Consider the following 17571-nt stretch of genomic DNA (forward strand, 5'->3'; position numbering starts at 1 on the left):
AGTAGCTTTTACACTATGGTGGATTCCAGGCCATTCAAGCGTCCCCATCTATATCTTTATTCTATCCCATTACAAGAAGAACAAGTAGATTTGCCTACACATATACACACACACACATTCTATGAGCATTCCTACGTAGCTACAGTTTCCTTCGAACCCAGAGGTACCTGATTCCAAACACACTTTGTTAGATGACCAACCCTTCCGGACTGCCATGAGGAGGTGGCCCTGGGACGATGCCTCCCAATCTTTGGTAACTGATGGAGGGAGGCTCAGCCCCATGCAGTAGCTTGCACACTGAGAACAAGCCCCCACTGGACCCATTAGACACCAGGAGACCCCCGCACAGGACACGCAGGAACTCCTGCCTGTCCTTCCACCAGCCCTTTCTCCAAAATGCCCCTGCACGGCGACCAGCAGCTGATCCCATCAAATGCTACAGTATTTTCTCTACAGTTCTATCAGGTCCTAATAATCCAGGTACTGGTATTAACTTCATAATTCAGGTTCCTGACACTAAAAGCTAGACTTAGAAATAAATAACTGCCCCAATTCACTTTAAACATAACAATAATAGCTAATCTTTATTGAGCACTTACTATGTGCCAGGCACTGTTCTGCACTCTTTGTGCTTATTAGTTTATGTGACACAAGAAAGCCAGTTTACAGATGAGGGAGGACACATTCTCAAGTGAGGCAAGGTGATGGACCTCAACCAAAGCTGGGGAGATGTGCAATGAATGAGCCACAGTCTCTCCCTTCAATGATCTTACCACCTTGTATGGAAATGAGGGGAGGGAACTAACATAGCTCAGAGTAAGTAAAAAACTACAAGATACACCTTTAGGGGAGTCCAGAGGAAGAAGGATTTGTTCATCTGGGCAGGATGCCTGAGGGCTTCTTGGAGGAGGTGTGCAAGCGCACAATGAGGACATAAATGGAAGGAGCTTTCCATAACCGTCAGTCCCTCGGCTCCCAAAGCTACCAAAAGACCCAGCCCTTCTCCCCGTCCCCCTCCTCCGTTTCATCTGGAACGGGCCTGTTTCCAAAAGAGGACTAGCTCAGCCCAACCCTTCTTTCCTCTGACACATTCCTCCAGCTGCTGCTTGCACTTCCAAGCCCGCGCACGCACATATGGGAACTTTTCACCAGGGCTCAACCTGGTGCTTTCACGGGGAAGAACCTGCGTCATGGTGCACGGTCATACAAGGGCTCCCTTTAAGGGAGTCCAGTCCTTCTCTATTGGACTGTATCAGGGACAGCCCCATGCCTGCACCAAACTAAGAAGTAAGGGACTCCCCGCCCCCACCAGCAGCCATCATAAAGGTCATCACTCCTCTCCAGGCTTCTGAGAGATGAATTTGCTTCCACTCCCTCCTCTCCAGGGTGCTCCTCGGGGCTCCCATGGTCATTTCCTCACCTCTTCCTCCTCAGTGCTTAAGGCTCTGCAACAAGGGCTCAAACCCTCACTCTTGGCATCTGTGACCTTGGACAAGTAACTGAACCAACATCAGTCCCAGTTTCCTTATCTGTAACATAGGGTTTATAAGAACAACTCGGTCTCAGAACTGTTGTCAATCAGAACAAGATAGTGCAAGGAAAGCATTTTACATAGAGCCTGGCACGTAGTAAGCTAACAAGAAAGAGCAGCTATCATCATCACAGGGATGATGATGGTCTTAGTGATGGTGATGGTGGTGATGTTGGTGGCAGTATAAACTTGGGCTTGAGTAGCACTGAAATACCCTCTCCATTCTCTCCCCCCACCGCCACCCACGAGCCTGGGACCGGGCCACACGGTCGAGACACATGCGTCATCCTGCTGTGGGGTGAATGCAGGATATTCAGACGGCGGGCTTTGGAACTGTCAGGCGGTGATGCCCGGACCCACCTGGGCAGTCGCGGGTGACGCTAATTTTCTAATGGAGGAGGCCCAACAACCAAAGACCCTCACCTCCTTCGTACCCATTCTCCAGGTCTGGAAACAGACAAGTGGCCAAAGAACGCAGCAACTACGCCTGCTGCAACACTCGCCCAGGGAGTCAGGAGAGCGTCCACGTTGCCCCTGCCAACTCTCCTCCAGGTGCAGGCAAGCTGTGCTGCACTTGGTGGCGGAGATAACAGGTTGGCAAACCAGGCCTGGGAAAAATCTCCACGCTTCCCCGCGCAAACCCAAGCCCCTCTTCCCAATGCAGGTGTGCAAACCACCCACAACCTCTCAACAACTTTGTATTTCACTATCACAGGGCGCACGGCCTCAACTTCCCCGCTAAGCCGCATTCGCAGGAGGAAAGCGGGAAATCGAGTTGGGGGGCGGGGGGAGCCTCCGCAGGCCGATCCCCTTTTCTGGGGGCGCCTCCGGGAGGCGCATCCCGTCTTACCTTGTCTGACGGCTTTGAAGGTGACGGCCTCCTTGCAGCTGTCGATAACTCCCAGTATGTCATAGCGGGGTAAACCGGACACCCGGATCCCCTGCACCTCCAGAAGCAGCTCCCCCTCGCCCAGCCGAGGGCCCTGGCCGCCGCCGGGAAGCCCCGCCGCCTCGGCCGCCGCCACCGCTCCGACATACGGAAACTCTCCGTTCTCCGCGCCCCCCAGCACCGTCACCCCCAGCTCGCCCTGGGGTCCCCGCTTCACGGTGAATTCGTGAACCCTGCTAGTCCAGTGGTTCTTCTTCTGGATCACTTTCGACATGATGACTTACGCCCCTCCACCACCCCCCCAAAAAAAATAACAATAAAATGAGAGACAGGTGCCTTCCACAGCACAAGCCCCCAAGCCCACGCTGGTTCAAGGGAGAGACATCTCCCCCCAAATAACGCAACGGGAGAGAGAAACTTGGCAGACTCGCTCCCTGCACACACTCGCGCACTCAAGCCATCATAAAACAAACTTTCCGGGCTTCCTCGCGAGCCCTGCACAGGCGCCCGCGAGCTTTGTTTGCATTCCGGTGCTTCTAGGTCCACGTTCCGGCGCCTGACCGTGCTCTCCGGGACCAGAGTCCACTCTGCGCCGCTTGGGTTATTTTTTTCCTTCCTTCCTTTCTTTCTTGCCTCTTAGAAATGCGGTGTGTCCTCTTTGCCTCCCGCCTGGCTCGCCTTTCCTCGCTGGCGGGCTGTTACTGAGGGTTAGGGGAAGCCCTTCCAGCCAGTTGCTGGGAGCCCTGGATACGCGGTTGCGGAGCGCGGCGGGAGGTGGGGGGGCGGGGGGGGGCGGGGGAGAGGGACAGGAGGGAAGTGCCTGCGTCCCCTTTAAGCAGATACAAAGGCTCGGCTTGTTTTGTTACAGTTCATTCTATTCCGCGCCGCCGAGCGCAGCGGCCGGCCTGAGGAGACGCGCGCGCATGCGCCCCGCGGCCGCCTGCCGGCCGGCCCGCCCCACCCCGCCTTCCCGAAGGGAGAGATTCCAATGTGCTTCCCGTTGGGTCCTAAAGCCGACCTCCCAGAAGCAGGCAATTTCCCCCTCCGCTTCACACACCCCTCTTATTCCTCCTTTTCTTTCAGTGCCCACGCCTCGGCAAATCCCTTTGGGAGTTTGCGGGATGCGCAAGTGTTTTCCTCCAACCGTTTGCAACTTTTGAAAACATGGGCAATCTGGCTTTGGCATTTTAAAACCGTTCCAAACAGGTGGGGGTTGGGGAGCCTCATACACTCACCCTGGCGCTCACAGTCACGCACACACGCACGCACTCACGCCGCCCTAAGCTTCCTTACCGCCCTCGGCCAGTGGCTGGCCCCGCTGTCGGTCACCGAGCCCGCACTGTCTGCCGCACCCCCACCCGCCCCCGGCCGCATTTCCCTATAATACGCAGTACCCGACCCTGAAGCTTCTGTCCGCCTGCACAAAGCCCTCGGGTTCGTCCTGGAGCGGGGTCTGCCCGTGGGTCTGCGATCCTGTGGAGGGGGACCGTGAGTGTACCCCGGGTCCCCTAACTGGGATCCCTGGGAGAGTCACACGCTCACACACACACACACACACACATACACCCTTAAACTTCGGGGCCAACTTTTTTGGACACAGGGGAAAACTATAGGTGAGGGAAAGAAGCCAAAAAGCAAGAGGGGGTTCGGGTCTTCAACCGAAAAGGGGTCTAGTTCTTTAACTCCCTCGCTGGGAGAGACTTCTGGAGCCAGGCATCTGTCTCCGGCTCAAGTTCCTGGCTGAGCTGGGCAGCCTTTGGACCCGCCCCAGGGCCAGGAGATAAGGATCACTTCTGGGTCTGGGATCTGCACCCGAGTCCTGGCGCCCGCGGGGGCTTGGGCGCGGCAGCCACCTCTCGGAATTCGCAGCCCCGGGGGCTGAGGTAGAGCCAGTTTCTATCCTTGCTAGGTTTCGGAACGTGCTCGGGGGCTGCGGACAGAAAGAATACCCTGCACCGGCAAGGCTGCACTCCCCACATACTCCCCAACTGGCCTGGGCGATAGTCTCCCAAGCATTTTCTTTCCCTCAGTGATTTATAACTTGTTTATTCATCTTTGGTCACAGGAGAGATTTCAAGCGCTAAATAAGGGAGGTGAGTGTAAAGGACTCAGAAAGAATGCGGTGCTGCAGAGGTCACGGTTGAGAGCCGGGCTCTGGGGGTTAGGTTCCCACCGGTCCAATCTCTGTGTGACCTTGACCAAGCGCCGGGACCCCTCAGAGCCTTCGTTTCTCCCTTGTTAAGTAAGTATAACAATACCTCACAAGATTCTTGTGAGTATTACAGGGAGAACACTTGTAAAATGGTATATAATAAAAACTTAGTAGTATTAGTAGTAATAGTAGTAGTTGGAAAAATTAGGAATCATTTGGGGTTTCAAGTTAGATGATGATGATAATTCCTCCTCTCCTTTCTAAAGCTTAAAATATATAAGCATACATTTAAATATTTTAAAGCGATGTTTGTAGGGTGCTATTCTAAGCCAATAAAAATAAAAGAAGATGGGCTTCCCTGGTGGCGCAGTGGTTGAGAGTCCGCCTGCCGATGCAAGGGACACGGGTTCGTGCCCCGGTTCGGGAAGATTCCACATGCCGCGGAGCGGCTAGAGGGAAACTTTGTCTTCAGCCTCTTTTCCTGGAAGATACCCATTTGTTTCCAACTTGACTGAATCAAGATGAGTGTGAAATTCAAAAGGTTCATTCCCAAACCCAAGCACAGATCCAGCCAGTCAGAATCTTAGGGATGGGTTCTATCATCTGGACTTCTAAGGTTCCCCTGAAGTGGTGCTGGTATACAACATGAAGACCACAAGTCTAGCATCTTGATTCCCGAGCATTTTTTACATCACAGACCCTTTTAGGAGAAGAAATCTGTGGTCCGCATCTTCCCGTAGAGTGTAAGCTCCAGGAGGGCAGTGAAGTTTGGTTTACTGATGCATTTGCAGTTCCTCGAACAGTGCCTGGTACCTGGTTAATGCTCAAGTATTTGGTGAGTGAATCCTTCCCCCCAAATGCACATTTTTGTGTAACACCTTAGACTGAAATCACAGATTCCCCTACAAATCACCAGTAAGCTTGACCTTGTATGTTCCTCGCTTCCGCAGCCCATATTCTAGGATTGCTTACCAAGAATTCCCCCACCTGCCTCCAATCACTGGTCCCCTACCTCCTACCTCACCCCCACCTGGAGGAGTCCAAAGGATGGGCAAGACCAAGTGGTTTGCAATTCCTCCCACTTGCAGAGCACCATCTTCCCTCTCCAGGATTCCACGTGTTTCTGAGGCTGAGAAGAGGAAAGGACTTGGAATTTAGCCCACTTCAGATTTTAGATGTGGAGTAACCCCCCAAAAAAGAAGGGATACCTAAGGGTACAGAGAGCAGGGTGGAGAGAGGTATAGAGAGACATATTATAACCCAGGAACATAAAAAGAAGTAATTTGAACCTCCAATGCAGCTAAGACTGTCAGTTTTTCCAGACATTAAGTTTATGATATTCCCAGGCTCTCTGCTCCTCCTCTGACACTCTGTCTACTCTGTTTCTCCTGGTCCAGTTCCTGTGTCCCAGATTGGAAACAACTTCAAGGCAGAAATCATATCTATCCTTTTCCAACCTTTGAATCCTCAGCACCTAAACCCATGCCTTGAGGGGAGTGTGCATCATACACACTTAATGAATGAATGCCTGGATTAAGTGATCTTAAACTGGATAATATATGGCCTTTGACATGAAGCCCATTTAGATTCGGTGGCTAGAACCGATTTATAGATTGTTATTTTGAAAGAGCTTATAGTTATCTTGGAGTATATTTTGCTCGAATAGATGTAAAGTGGGATCCTAGTGTTCTGGCTTCTCTCACTTACGTTATGACTTTGACAATACATTTCAGTGGACAAAATAATGCCATAAAATGTCTAACTTGGAGGTTTACCATGTGTGCCAGGATAATTATGTGCATTATTTTATGTAATCACTACAACAATCGTGTGAGGTAGGTATGTCCTTGACTTCCATGAATGACCTTCATTTTACAATTGAGGAAAGTGAAGCTAGGCAAGTAAAGAAACTTGCTGAAGAGCTTGGAAGTGATAAAGCTGGGACGTGAACCCAGAGGCACAAACCAAAGCCCATTCTCAGAACCACTGCACTCTGAAGGTGTAGGATGTGGCCATCCACCATCTAGCATATTTGGGTACCAGCATTCTTTGACTCCTGAATCTGCCACATAGTGTGTGCACATCAATTAAGTCACCCTGCTATCTCTTCCCTTGAAACTGACGGAATACAGTGTTCCACTCCAGAATCCAATCTCCAGTTCCCCTTCTGTAGGCTCTGAAGATCGAATAATTGACTCTAATGTAAAGAGGATTAATTTGCAAACATTTCTAAAGTGTTTGGAGATCTGTGGGCTCCGGTACAGGCGACGTGCCAAATGGCCTTATACTGTTATTGCGGAAGCATTTCAACAATGAACTCTTAATAAACACAGTGGATCGAGATAAGTAAACTGTGACACAATAAACTCTGCACAGATTATGATTTAATTTTCATATAGCTAGTTCAACTAAAGGGAAGAAAAAAATCCACAAATAGAAATTGTACATTGCTTTTCTTTCTCACAAATAACATTTCCTTTCAAAGTTTTCTAGTTGTGAGTAAAGAAATCATTATTGTAGTCTAAAGTGGTAACTTACCTCCTTTTTCTGAAAATGCGAAGATGGGAGATAAATTCGTTGGTGTGGGGCAAAAGAGGACGTGAAAATTGGTTATCTTTTAGTTTCTGAAGAATGCCATTGAGGAGTACGTTATAGATATCAAGGTAAATATTTCGTATTCAAGAAACATAACTGACGCCAAACTGGTAATTTAGAGCAGAAGATCAACAAAGGAGGTTAAAGCCCTTAGTTCAGATTGAAGGAAACAGACAGTGAGGGCAACTTTCCACGTCATCTCCTGGAGGGGCTTTTATGATTCGCTTGATAACTTGTTCTTTTCATCACAGGGAGGCAGATGGGTTTTTTTCTGACCACGGTACCCCTTCCTTTAGTCCTTTCAGCTAGGCAAGAATAAATAAAATGTTAATTCTTGTGACCTTTCAAGACATCACATGTGAACTATTATTTTAGTACCCCAGAGGAGGAAGAGAGTTTAATCCTGGCTAATGTTCTGGTTCACTTCCTGGGAAACAAATGAATATTGGTAACTGGAAGATTTGAAATTCGACGTTGGGGCCGAGAAAGCAAGAGAAACCGAAGAATTTATCGTGGGAATCTCTCCTAAAATTTCCAAAATGTTCAGCCGTAATGTAGCATATCATCCTTCATAATTCCACTGAACATATACCTCATGATATTGTTAAGTCCTGGAGAACAGGGTGTTTGCATTTTCTTCCTAATAGATATTTGTATCTCTTTTATTTCATCTCCCACCGACTCTATGAAAATATAGTAATTGGAACATGGTAGATGCTTAAATAATACAGGATTTTATTATTGAAGGTGTTCACTCACTATATGTCTTCTTCTTTATTGTATGTTTTTAACAATTTATTGCACGGAAACTGAGAGAGAAGGAAAATACACGTTGAAATCAAAGATGGAACGCCCATATTTTTAAAAGTACCCTAGTAATGTAAGTTGTTGCAGAACAATTTTAAAAATAGGTAACTAAAAAGGCAACATTAAATTTAGTTATTCAAAATTGTATTACCACAAGGGACTTCCCTGGCGGTCCAGTGGTTAAGACTCCACACTTCCAATGCAGGGGGCCTGGGTTCGATCCCTGTTCGGGGAACTAAGATCCTACCTGCCCTGGGGCGTGGCCAAAAAAAAAATTATATTACCACAAGGTAAGCAGTTTCTACGTTTGGGCGTATCTCCTCCTGGACTTTGGTCAATACAAATATATACACACGCACGCAATCTACTTTCTTAAGTTGTCTCTCTGTCTCCCTCTCTCCCCATTTGGAATTTACAGTTAATTTATGGAATAAAATAATCCTTTATACCTTTTATTACTTACCAATATACCCTCAATTTTCTATTTGTTAAATATAAACCTCTATTGATCACTTTTCTTAGCTCAATAATATTCTATTCTTTGAATGTTCCAAGATGTATTAAACCAATGCCCTATTAATGATCATTTAGGATTCTGAATGGGGCTGAAGTAATTATTTGTATTAGGATGTTTTGGTTGCCAGTGACAGAAACCTAGTTGAACTAGCTTAAGCAAGAAAGGAAATGTATTACTCCATATAACTGGCAAGAGTAGAGATGAAACTAGTTTTCATCAAGGCTGGATGGAGAGGCTCAAGCGATGCCCTCGGCTTTCTCCATCTCTCGGTTATTTTTTCCTCGGTGTTGCCCTCATCCCCTCCTACTACATACAGATTGGCCTTCTCCCGACAGCCGGGAAAGATAGCCACGTGCAACTTACGTCATCCAGGTTTAGCAATCCCAAAATAAAGGAGATTTTTCACTGACAGATGGGAAGAGCAATGAGAGAAATTTCAGGCTGTATTAAAGCTTTCAGTTTCAATTGTGGAGAGTAGACGGAGTCTGCCTACTTTTCAGTAGCTTTGAGAATAAACACAAGTGAGTCACAGACATGATTGGCTGCCTGATCAAGCCTGGCAGAGTGTGTGTGGACTTGAGACGACTCGGGGAAACCTCATTAAAATGAGTTCCTATACAAGTTCCGATCGTGGTCGCCTCTTCCACAGTTAACTAAGAGTTCCAAGAATTCAAACGTAGTGTGAGTTTGATTTCAATCGAAGCTGCAGTGGTTGGCCCACACGTTGGTAGCTATTTTGAAGATATTCTGAAGCTGGCAGTAGTGCAGAATTGTACCCTTTACAAGGGAAGCCAGTCAAGTGTTATACGTGTTTAATACAGATGGTTTGTTAAACTACATAACATCAATTTCAAATATTCTGAAATGAATCTTAAATTTTTCTGAAGCTAAATTAAAAAAGAAAATTAAATATTCTAAGATGGCCCATGACAGTTGGTAGATTGTTTTCATTCATTTGTTCATTCAACAGATGTTGATTAAATACTTATTTTGTCAATTCCTCCTAGGCACTGATGGTACAGCACTAAAAGACACGCTATTTTTTTTGCTGGAGGAAGCTTACCTCCTACTTGAATACTCATTGGATACTGAGACAAGAAAACATACCAGTTCAATAGTGTTGGGTAAGTCCAATGCCAGGGAACCTAGGGTGATTCTGGTGGACATCTCTTTGGGAAGGATTGTAATTCACAAATATGTCTTCAGAAACTAAAGGTGCCATTGTTAGAAGAACTTCTTGCATCCTCCACCTATAATTTATTTTAATAGTATTTTAATAAGTGAAAGACAATGTCCAGTTTTATGATCACATTATGATACTTGAAGATGTGCTTTATGGAACCATTCACTGAGTTCCCAGATGGTTACAGCTGCCCACAGTGTGAATATATGGTCCCAGAAAGGACAACTCTGTCTTGCCACAAAGCCGATCCAGCAAACACTAGGCAGAGTTTTAGAAAATGACTCAGCAATCTGGAATCTGAGCAACCTCGCTCCTTGAACTGTACCATCTTTGGAAAATTGTTCCCCATAAAATCTTGTAGCCAGATGAATGAGGACCCCAAAAAATGTGTTATTCACTTTCCAGATTTAGCACATTCCTGGAATTTTAAACTTATTTTTGTGGACTGTTGCCCAGGTGAGGGGAGGCTTAGCCAAACCGGGAGTGGTTTTGAGCAGCATCCCCCAGGGAATCAGTGCCCAAATTTGTCGTGCTTGTATCCTGGACATTCCTGACACTCCTGGCTGAGAAATTCAGCTTTCCTGAGTTTGGGTACCCCAAGGATTTTACATGCAGCAGAGAACTGCTGAATTAAGCTAAGTGTTGGAAGACATTGCAGTTTTAATCATTAAGTTAGTTCCCTGCTTCAGTGAACTTAAAAGCTGGCATATGCTTGGAAATGTTTCTGCTTCCAAACGCACAGCATGTGCATTTTTCAGATGTTTGACCTTGATCTTGTGACCTTTGCTCTAAAATCCTGAGAGTGCTGGGAACACTCACAACTGAGTGATGGGAGCAAAACTAGACAGATAGCAATTCTTTTTTTCTTCTCTCTCTCTTTTTCTTTCTTTTTTTTTTTCTTTGCTTAAATCTTAGGTTACTCTGTTTTAGACTAGACCCCTAGTCTAAATAGCTTCCCCTTCAGTTATTAATTTTATTTTAATCTATCATTTTGGTATGACTTTACATTTTGAATTGATACCACTAAAGCCTAGAACTAGTAAAGCTATGTGATCCACCTGCTAAGGCAAGCTGGCATTTATGACACCGCTCTCCAGATAACCTTCTCTAGGTTAATGTTTTCAAATTTTTTGATTCCTGTTCAGAATAAGAAATGCATTTTGTTTTACCACCACATATACACACATAAACATGTATATAAATAATTGAAACAAAAGTTTAAAGAAACCATATTTATCCTTTCTTCATATGATGCACTATGCCTTGGGTTATGGCCCACAGCCAAATTTATTTCTTAACGTTTCCCTGTATTACCTACAAGCTAAGAATGGTTTTATGTTTTTCAGTGGTTCAAAAACAGACAAACAAAATACACTGAGACATATTTACAATATGTCATGTGCTCTTCTAAATCTTTGCATTTGTTAACTTGTTAAATCTCTGGTGATTAACATATTTTGAGGGAGTGCTCAGTATGCAGGATGCTTTGGTAAATGCTTTCAGTGACGCACTTACTTAATCCTCTCTACCTTATGAGGCCGGGAGTATTAGCAGTCCCACTTAATAGATGAGGAAACAGATGCTATGTGACTTGCCCAGGAGCACACACCTAGGAAGTGGCAGTTGGGATTTAATCTTGTGTTTCTCCACTTCCAGACTTTTGATTCTTAATGCTATTGATGTCTGCAGCTTCGTGACCACAGCTTGACACATAATATGGGCCCAATGCATATTTGAAGAATGAATGAATACATGTATGAATGAATGAAGGATGCAGAGATAGAATGATGGTATCCCATAAATCCTGACCAACTATGGGAACACAGATAAATTAGGTGATTGCTTGGTGCTTTAAAAAGCAAGCAAGCAAACAAAAAACAAAGTAAATCCCTCATTTATTGAGTGCTAAATAATGCATTTAAGTGCTTTCAATACATTTTTTCAATTGACCCTCATAATGACACTATGAGCCAGATGCTATCCCTATTTCGCAGAAGAGACTGAGGTTCAGAGAAGTTAAATACCTTGCCTAAGATGACATGACCAGTATATTTAGACCTGGTGTGACTAAGACAGACGATGTTCTTAATTACTGTGCTATGTACCACCATTTATTAATTTCTAATGTCACTGTAATACTATCTACCCCCATGATTTTGTAAGCAAAATAGACAATGTATCAGAACGTTCATCAATAACTATAATATTTTCCCATGACATATTTCTCTATCAAAAAGTTAAAAACTCAAGGTGGAAGAAGTAGAGGCAGAGAAATGCCTTCCAGTACGTTTGATATGGAGATTGTGTTATTAAAATGTTGTTATATAATTTTTGCAAATGTTCTATAAATCTAAAATTCTAGATTATTTATTCTAGAATTAAATTTTTTTAAAGAACAGTATTAAACACATGAAAAAAAAAATGTTTAACTTCATTAGTCATTAGAGACATGCAAACCCAGTGAGATACTACTATACCTCCACTAGGATGGGTACAATTTTTTTTCATGGAAGATAACAAATGTTGGTGTAGATGCGAAGACATTAGAACACTTATGCATTGCTGCTGGAACTGTAAAGTGATGCAGACACTGTGCAAAACAGTTTGATGGTTCTTCAATAAGTTAAACATAGAATTACTATACCACCCAGCAATTTAGTTCCTAGGTATATATATCCAAAAGAATTGAACACAGGTGTACAAACAAAAACTTGTACATGAATGTTCATAGTGGCAATATTCACAATAGCCAAAGATGGAAATAACCTAAAAGTCCATCAAAAAAATTAATGTATAAAGAAAATGTGGCTATCCATACAATGGAAAATTTTTCAGCTGTAAAAAGGAACAAAGGACTGATATACGCTATAAATAGAAGAACCTTGAAAACATGATGTCAAGCGAAAGAAAACAAACACAGAAGACCACATAGTGTGTGATTCTATTTATCTGAAATGTCCAGAACAGGCAAATTCATACAGATAAGAAATAAATTGGTGGTTATCAGGAATTGTGGGGAGGCAGGAGGAAGAGTGCTGGTTAATGGTTATGGGATTTCCTTTTGGAGTGATGAAAACGTTCTGGAACTAAATAAAGGTGATGGTTGCACAACACTGTGAATGTACTAAATGCTACTGAATTGTGTACTTTAAAATGGTTAAAATAGGGAATTCCCTGGCAGTCTAGGGTTTAGGACTTGGTGCTTTCACTGCAGTGGCCCCGTTCAATCCTTGGCTCTGCAAGCCGGGAGGCCAGAAAAAAAGAAAAGAAAAAAGGTTAAAATAGCAAACTTTATGTTATGTGAATTTTACCTAAATTTAAAAACTCACTCTGACACCATTTTAAAAAGGTAGCATACTGGGCTTCCCTGGTGGCGCAGTGGTTGAGAGTCCACCTGCCAATGCAGGGGACGCGGGTTCGTGCCCCGGTCCGGGAGGATGGGCCCGTGGGCCGTGGCCGCTGGGCCTGCGTGTCCGAAGCCTGTGCTCCGCAACGGGAGAGGCCACAGCAGTGAGAGGCCCGCATACCGCAAAAAAAAAAAAAAAAAAAAAAAAGTAGCATACTGAAATAATAAAGAATGTGCTGGGATATACGATACAACTTACGAAGGAAAAAATTTAAATATTACATGAAATACCAGTACTCAGTACAGCATCCTGATCTAGAGTATGGACTTTCAAAACTGGCAGCTCTAGAATCAAAGCCCTGTGCTGTCACATAATGACTAGTTATCCTTAGGCAAGTTTTATAACCTGTATGAGACTCGCAGTCCTCATTCATCAACTGTGTGTAATTGCTGTTAGTTATAATGTAATACTTTTTATATAAGTTGTCACTTAGCCTAAATATGATGACAAAGATTAATATATACTTTGATCTTTTTTTCCTTTGTATATATGTGAATTGAGTGTTGCTTGTCTTCCTAATGGTCATTTCATTAAAAGCAAAGGGTTTACGGAGATAACCATCATAGTTTTGTCACCATATGTGTCTTTCTACATCCCAGGAAAAGCATCCTGTGAACAGATCTTTAAAGTAGCTTCCAGGGACTTCCCTGGCGGTCCAGTGGTTAGGACTCCGCACTTCCACTGCAGGGGTTGCAGTTTCCATTCCTGGTCAGGGAACTAAGATCCCACATGCCTCAGTGGTACGGCCAAAAAGAAAAAATAAAAGTAGCTTCCAAAGGAGTCTAGCAATTCACTATAACTATTATGTGAGGTTATATTGAAATTTAGGCTAAATTGCTTTAGTAAAATTTCCAGGCTGCTCCCAACCTGTTACTAAGGAAGAACAGTCGTGGAATATGCGAGTTGATAGGAAAGACTTTATTAAGAAAAAAGATACCTATTTTTCCTTCCCTTCCCCTTGAGGATAACTAAGCTGTCCCCATGAATATGAAGACTGCTCTTTCTTCTTGAATTTGCATATGGCATCCTCCCAGGTAATTTATGGAACAAATCCTGACACAGCTCCAGAAGAAACCATATAGCCCCTTCAGTATCGCTAGTAACCGGAAGGCCAAACGTTTAAAGAGGCAGAGGAAATCCATCTCCCAAAGGCTCAGACCCAGCACTCTCTGCTCTATACCCTATACAATTCCTCCACCCACACAACTCAGCCTTTCGTAAGAGAAAGAAACTTCTAGAACCCTGCCCTCTAACCTCTGTTCCTCATCTTCTGGAGCCCTCCTGGGAGTTGAGGAATGCGGGAAGATAGCTGCAGGGTTTGGCTTCCAGTTGGTCAACCCTGACACTAATTGCTCTCCGGGAGATTTTCAATCTTTGTTCTTGGCAAGAAACTGCAGTACAACAAAAGCTGCCAGCTGAGTGACTATATGAAGAGCAGGGAGGTGGGTCTGGAAGGTATCTGGGAAGGGAAGGGTTTAACAGTTTCCACTCCTGCTCAAGCATTCTAGTCTTACTGACAACTGTAACAAAGTTTCACTGACCTACAGGCATACCTCGTTTTCTTGCGTTTTGAAGATACTGTATTTTCATAAGCTGAAGGTTTGTGGTAACCCTGCCTCGAGCAAGTCTATCTGCACCATTTTTCCATCAGCATTTGCTTACTCCAGTTCTCTGTGTCACATTTTGGAAATTCTCACAATATTTCAAACTTTTTCATTATGATTTTATTTGTTATGGTGATCTGTGATCTTTGATGTTACTATTGTAATTGTTTTGGGGGGGCCACAAACCATGCCCAAGTAAGAGGTAACTTATCTGATAAATGTTGTGTGTGTTCTGACTGCTCTACCAACCGGCTGTTCCCTGTCTCTCTCCCTCTCCTCAGGCCACCCTCTTCCCTGAGACACAACAATATTGAAATTAGGCCAGTTAATAATCCTACAATGGCCTCTAAGTGTCCAAATGAAAGAGTCACATGTCTCTCACTTTTTTTTTTTTTACATCTTTATTGGAGTATAATTGCTTTACGATGGTGTGCTAGTTTCTGCTTTATAACAAAGTGAATCAGTTATACATATACGTACAAAGTGAATCAGTTATACATATACGTATTTTCCCATATCTCTTCCCTCTTGCATCTCCCTCCCTCCCACCCTCCCTATCCCACCCCTCCAGGCGGTCACAAAGCACCGAGCTGATCTCGCTGTGCTATGAGGCTGCTTCCCACTAGCTTTCTACCTTACGTTTGATACTGTATATATGTCCATGCCTCTCGCTTTGTCACCCTTCCCCCTCCCCATATCCTCAAGTCCTCAAGTCCGTTCTCCAGTAGGTCTGTGTCTTTATTCCTGTCTTACCCCTAGGTTCTTCATGACATTTTTTTTTCTTAAATTCCATATATATGTGTTAGCATACAGTATTTGTCTTTTTCTTTCTGACTTACTTCACTCTGTATGACAGACTCTAGGTCTATCCACCTCATTACAAATAGCTCAATTTCGTTTCTTTTTATGGCTGAGTAATATTCCATTGTATATATGTGCCACATCTTCTTTATCCATTCATCCGACGATGGGCACTTAGGTTGTTTCCATCTGTGGGGTATTGTAAATAGAGCTGCAATGAACATTTTGGTACATGACTCTTTTTGAATTTTGGTTTTCTCAGCGTATATGCCCAGTAGTGGCATTGCTGGGTCATATGGTAGTTCTATTTGTAGTTTTTTAAGGAACCTCCATACTGTTCTCCATAGTGGCTGAACCAATTCACATTCCCACCAGCAGTGCAAGAGTGTTCCCTTTTCTCCACACCCTCTCCAACATTTATTGTTTCTAGATTTTTTGATGATGGCCATTCTGACTGGTGTGAGATGATATCTCATTGTAGTTTTGATTTGCATTTCTCTAACGATTAATGATGTTGGGCATTCTTTCATGTGTTTGTTGGCAGACTGTATATCTTCTTTGGAGAAATGTCTATTTAGGTCTTCTGCCCATTTTTGGATTGGGTTGTTTGTTTTTTTGTTATTGAGCTGCATGAGCTGCTTATAAATTTTGGAGATTAATCCTTTATCAGTTGCTGCATTTGCAAATATATTCTCCCATTCTGACGGTTGTCTTTTGGTTCTGTTTATGGTTTCCTTTGCTGTGCAAAAGCTTTGAAGTTTCATTAGGTCCCATTTGTTTATTTTTGTTTTTATTTCCATTTCCCTAGGAGGTGGGTCAAAAAGGATCTTGCTGTGATTTATGTCATAGAGTGTTCTGCTTATATTTTCCTCTAACAGTTTGATAGTTTCTGGCCTTACATTTAGGTCTTTAATCCATTTTGAGCTTATTTTTGTGTATGGTGTTAGGGAGTGATCTAATCTCATACTTTTACATGTACCTGTCCAGATTTCCCAGCACCACTTATTGAAGAGGCTGTCTTTTCTCCACTGTACATTCCTGCCTCCTTTATCAAAGATAAGGTGACCATATGTGTGTGGGTTTATCTCTGGGCTTTCTATCCTGTTCCATTGATCTATTTTTCTGTTTTTGTGCCAGTACCATACTGTCTTGATTACTGTAGCGTTGTAGTATAGTCTGAAGTCAGGGAGCCTGATTCCTCCAGCTCCGTTTTTCATTCTCAAGATTGCTTTGGCTATTCAGGGCCTTTTGTGTTTCCATACAAATTCTGAAATTTTTTTTCTAGTTCTGTAAAAAATGCCAGTGGTAGTTTGATAGGGATTGCATTGAATCTGTAGATTGCTTTGGGTAGTAGAGTCATTTTCACAATGTTGATTCTTCCAATCCAAGAACATGGTATATCTCTCCATCTATTTGTATCATCTTTAATTTCTTTCATCAGTGTCTTATAGTTTTCTGCATACAGGTCTTTTGTCTCCTTAGGTAGATTTATTCCTAGATATATTATTCTTTTTGTTGCAATGGTAAATGGGAGTGTTTTCTTGATTTCACTTTGAGATTTTTCATCATTAGTGTTTAGGAATGCCAGAGATTTCTGTGCATTAATTTTGTATCCTGCTACTTTACTAAATTCATTGATTAGCTCTAGTAGTTTTCTGGTAGCATCTTTAGGATTCTCTCTATATAGTATCATGTCATCTGCAAACAGTGACAGCTTTACTTCTTTTCCGATTTGGATTCCTTTTATTTCCTTTTCTTCTCTGATTGCTGTGGCTAAAACTTCCAAAACTATGTTGAATAAGAGTGGTGAGAGGGGGCAACCTTGTCTTGTTCCTGATCTTAGTGGAAATGCTTTCAGTTTTTCACCATTGAGGACGATGTTGGCTGTGGGTTTGTCATATATGGCCTTTATTATGTTGAGTAAAGTTCCCTCTATGCCTACTTTCTGCAGGGTTTTTTATCATAAATGGGTGTTGAATTTTGTCGAAAGCTTTCTCTGCATCTATTGAGATGATCATATGGTTTTTCTCCTTCAGTTTGTTAATATGGTGTATCACGTTGATTGACTTGCATATATTGAAGAAT

At 43.5% G+C, this 17571-nt stretch overlaps 1 protein-coding gene and 1 long non-coding RNA gene across 29 annotated transcripts in view; one reads left to right on the top strand and one right to left on the bottom strand.

Annotated features, from left to right (window-relative positions):
* MAGI1 (membrane associated guanylate kinase, WW and PDZ domain containing 1) overlaps positions 1-3232 on the bottom strand; it is a 622973-nt gene extending 619741 nt beyond the window's left edge. For 10 of the 24 annotated variants that reach the window (XM_067755101.1, XM_067755099.1, XM_067755095.1 and 7 more), the window contains exon 1: positions 2382-3224. In XM_067755101.1, the coding sequence (XP_067611202.1) occupies positions 2382-2694 (313 nt within the window). In that variant the 5' untranslated portion in view covers positions 2695-3224. Of the gene's footprint in view, positions 1-2381 lie in introns of all 24 variants that reach the window. The other 14 variants (XM_067755103.1, XM_067755117.1, XM_067755102.1 and 11 more) reach the window with 5 other exon arrangements.
* A 499-nt stretch (positions 3233-3731) lies between these two features.
* The window catches only part of LOC137232628 (uncharacterized), a 173129-nt gene continuing 159289 nt past the window's right edge, over positions 3732-17571 (top strand). For 3 of the 5 annotated variants that reach the window (XR_010947110.1, XR_010947111.1, XR_010947113.1), the window contains exons 1-3: positions 3732-3908; positions 4486-4662; positions 9499-9615. This is a non-coding gene — a long non-coding RNA (uncharacterized lncRNA). The remainder of the gene's footprint in view (positions 3909-4485; positions 4663-9498; positions 9616-17571) is intronic. The other 2 variants (XR_010947112.1, XR_010947114.1) reach the window with 2 other exon arrangements.

This window comes from Pseudorca crassidens, chromosome 10 (assembly GCF_039906515.1).
Source record: "Pseudorca crassidens isolate mPseCra1 chromosome 10, mPseCra1.hap1, whole genome shotgun sequence".
Classification (NCBI taxonomy): Eukaryota; Metazoa; Chordata; class Mammalia; order Artiodactyla; family Delphinidae; genus Pseudorca; species Pseudorca crassidens.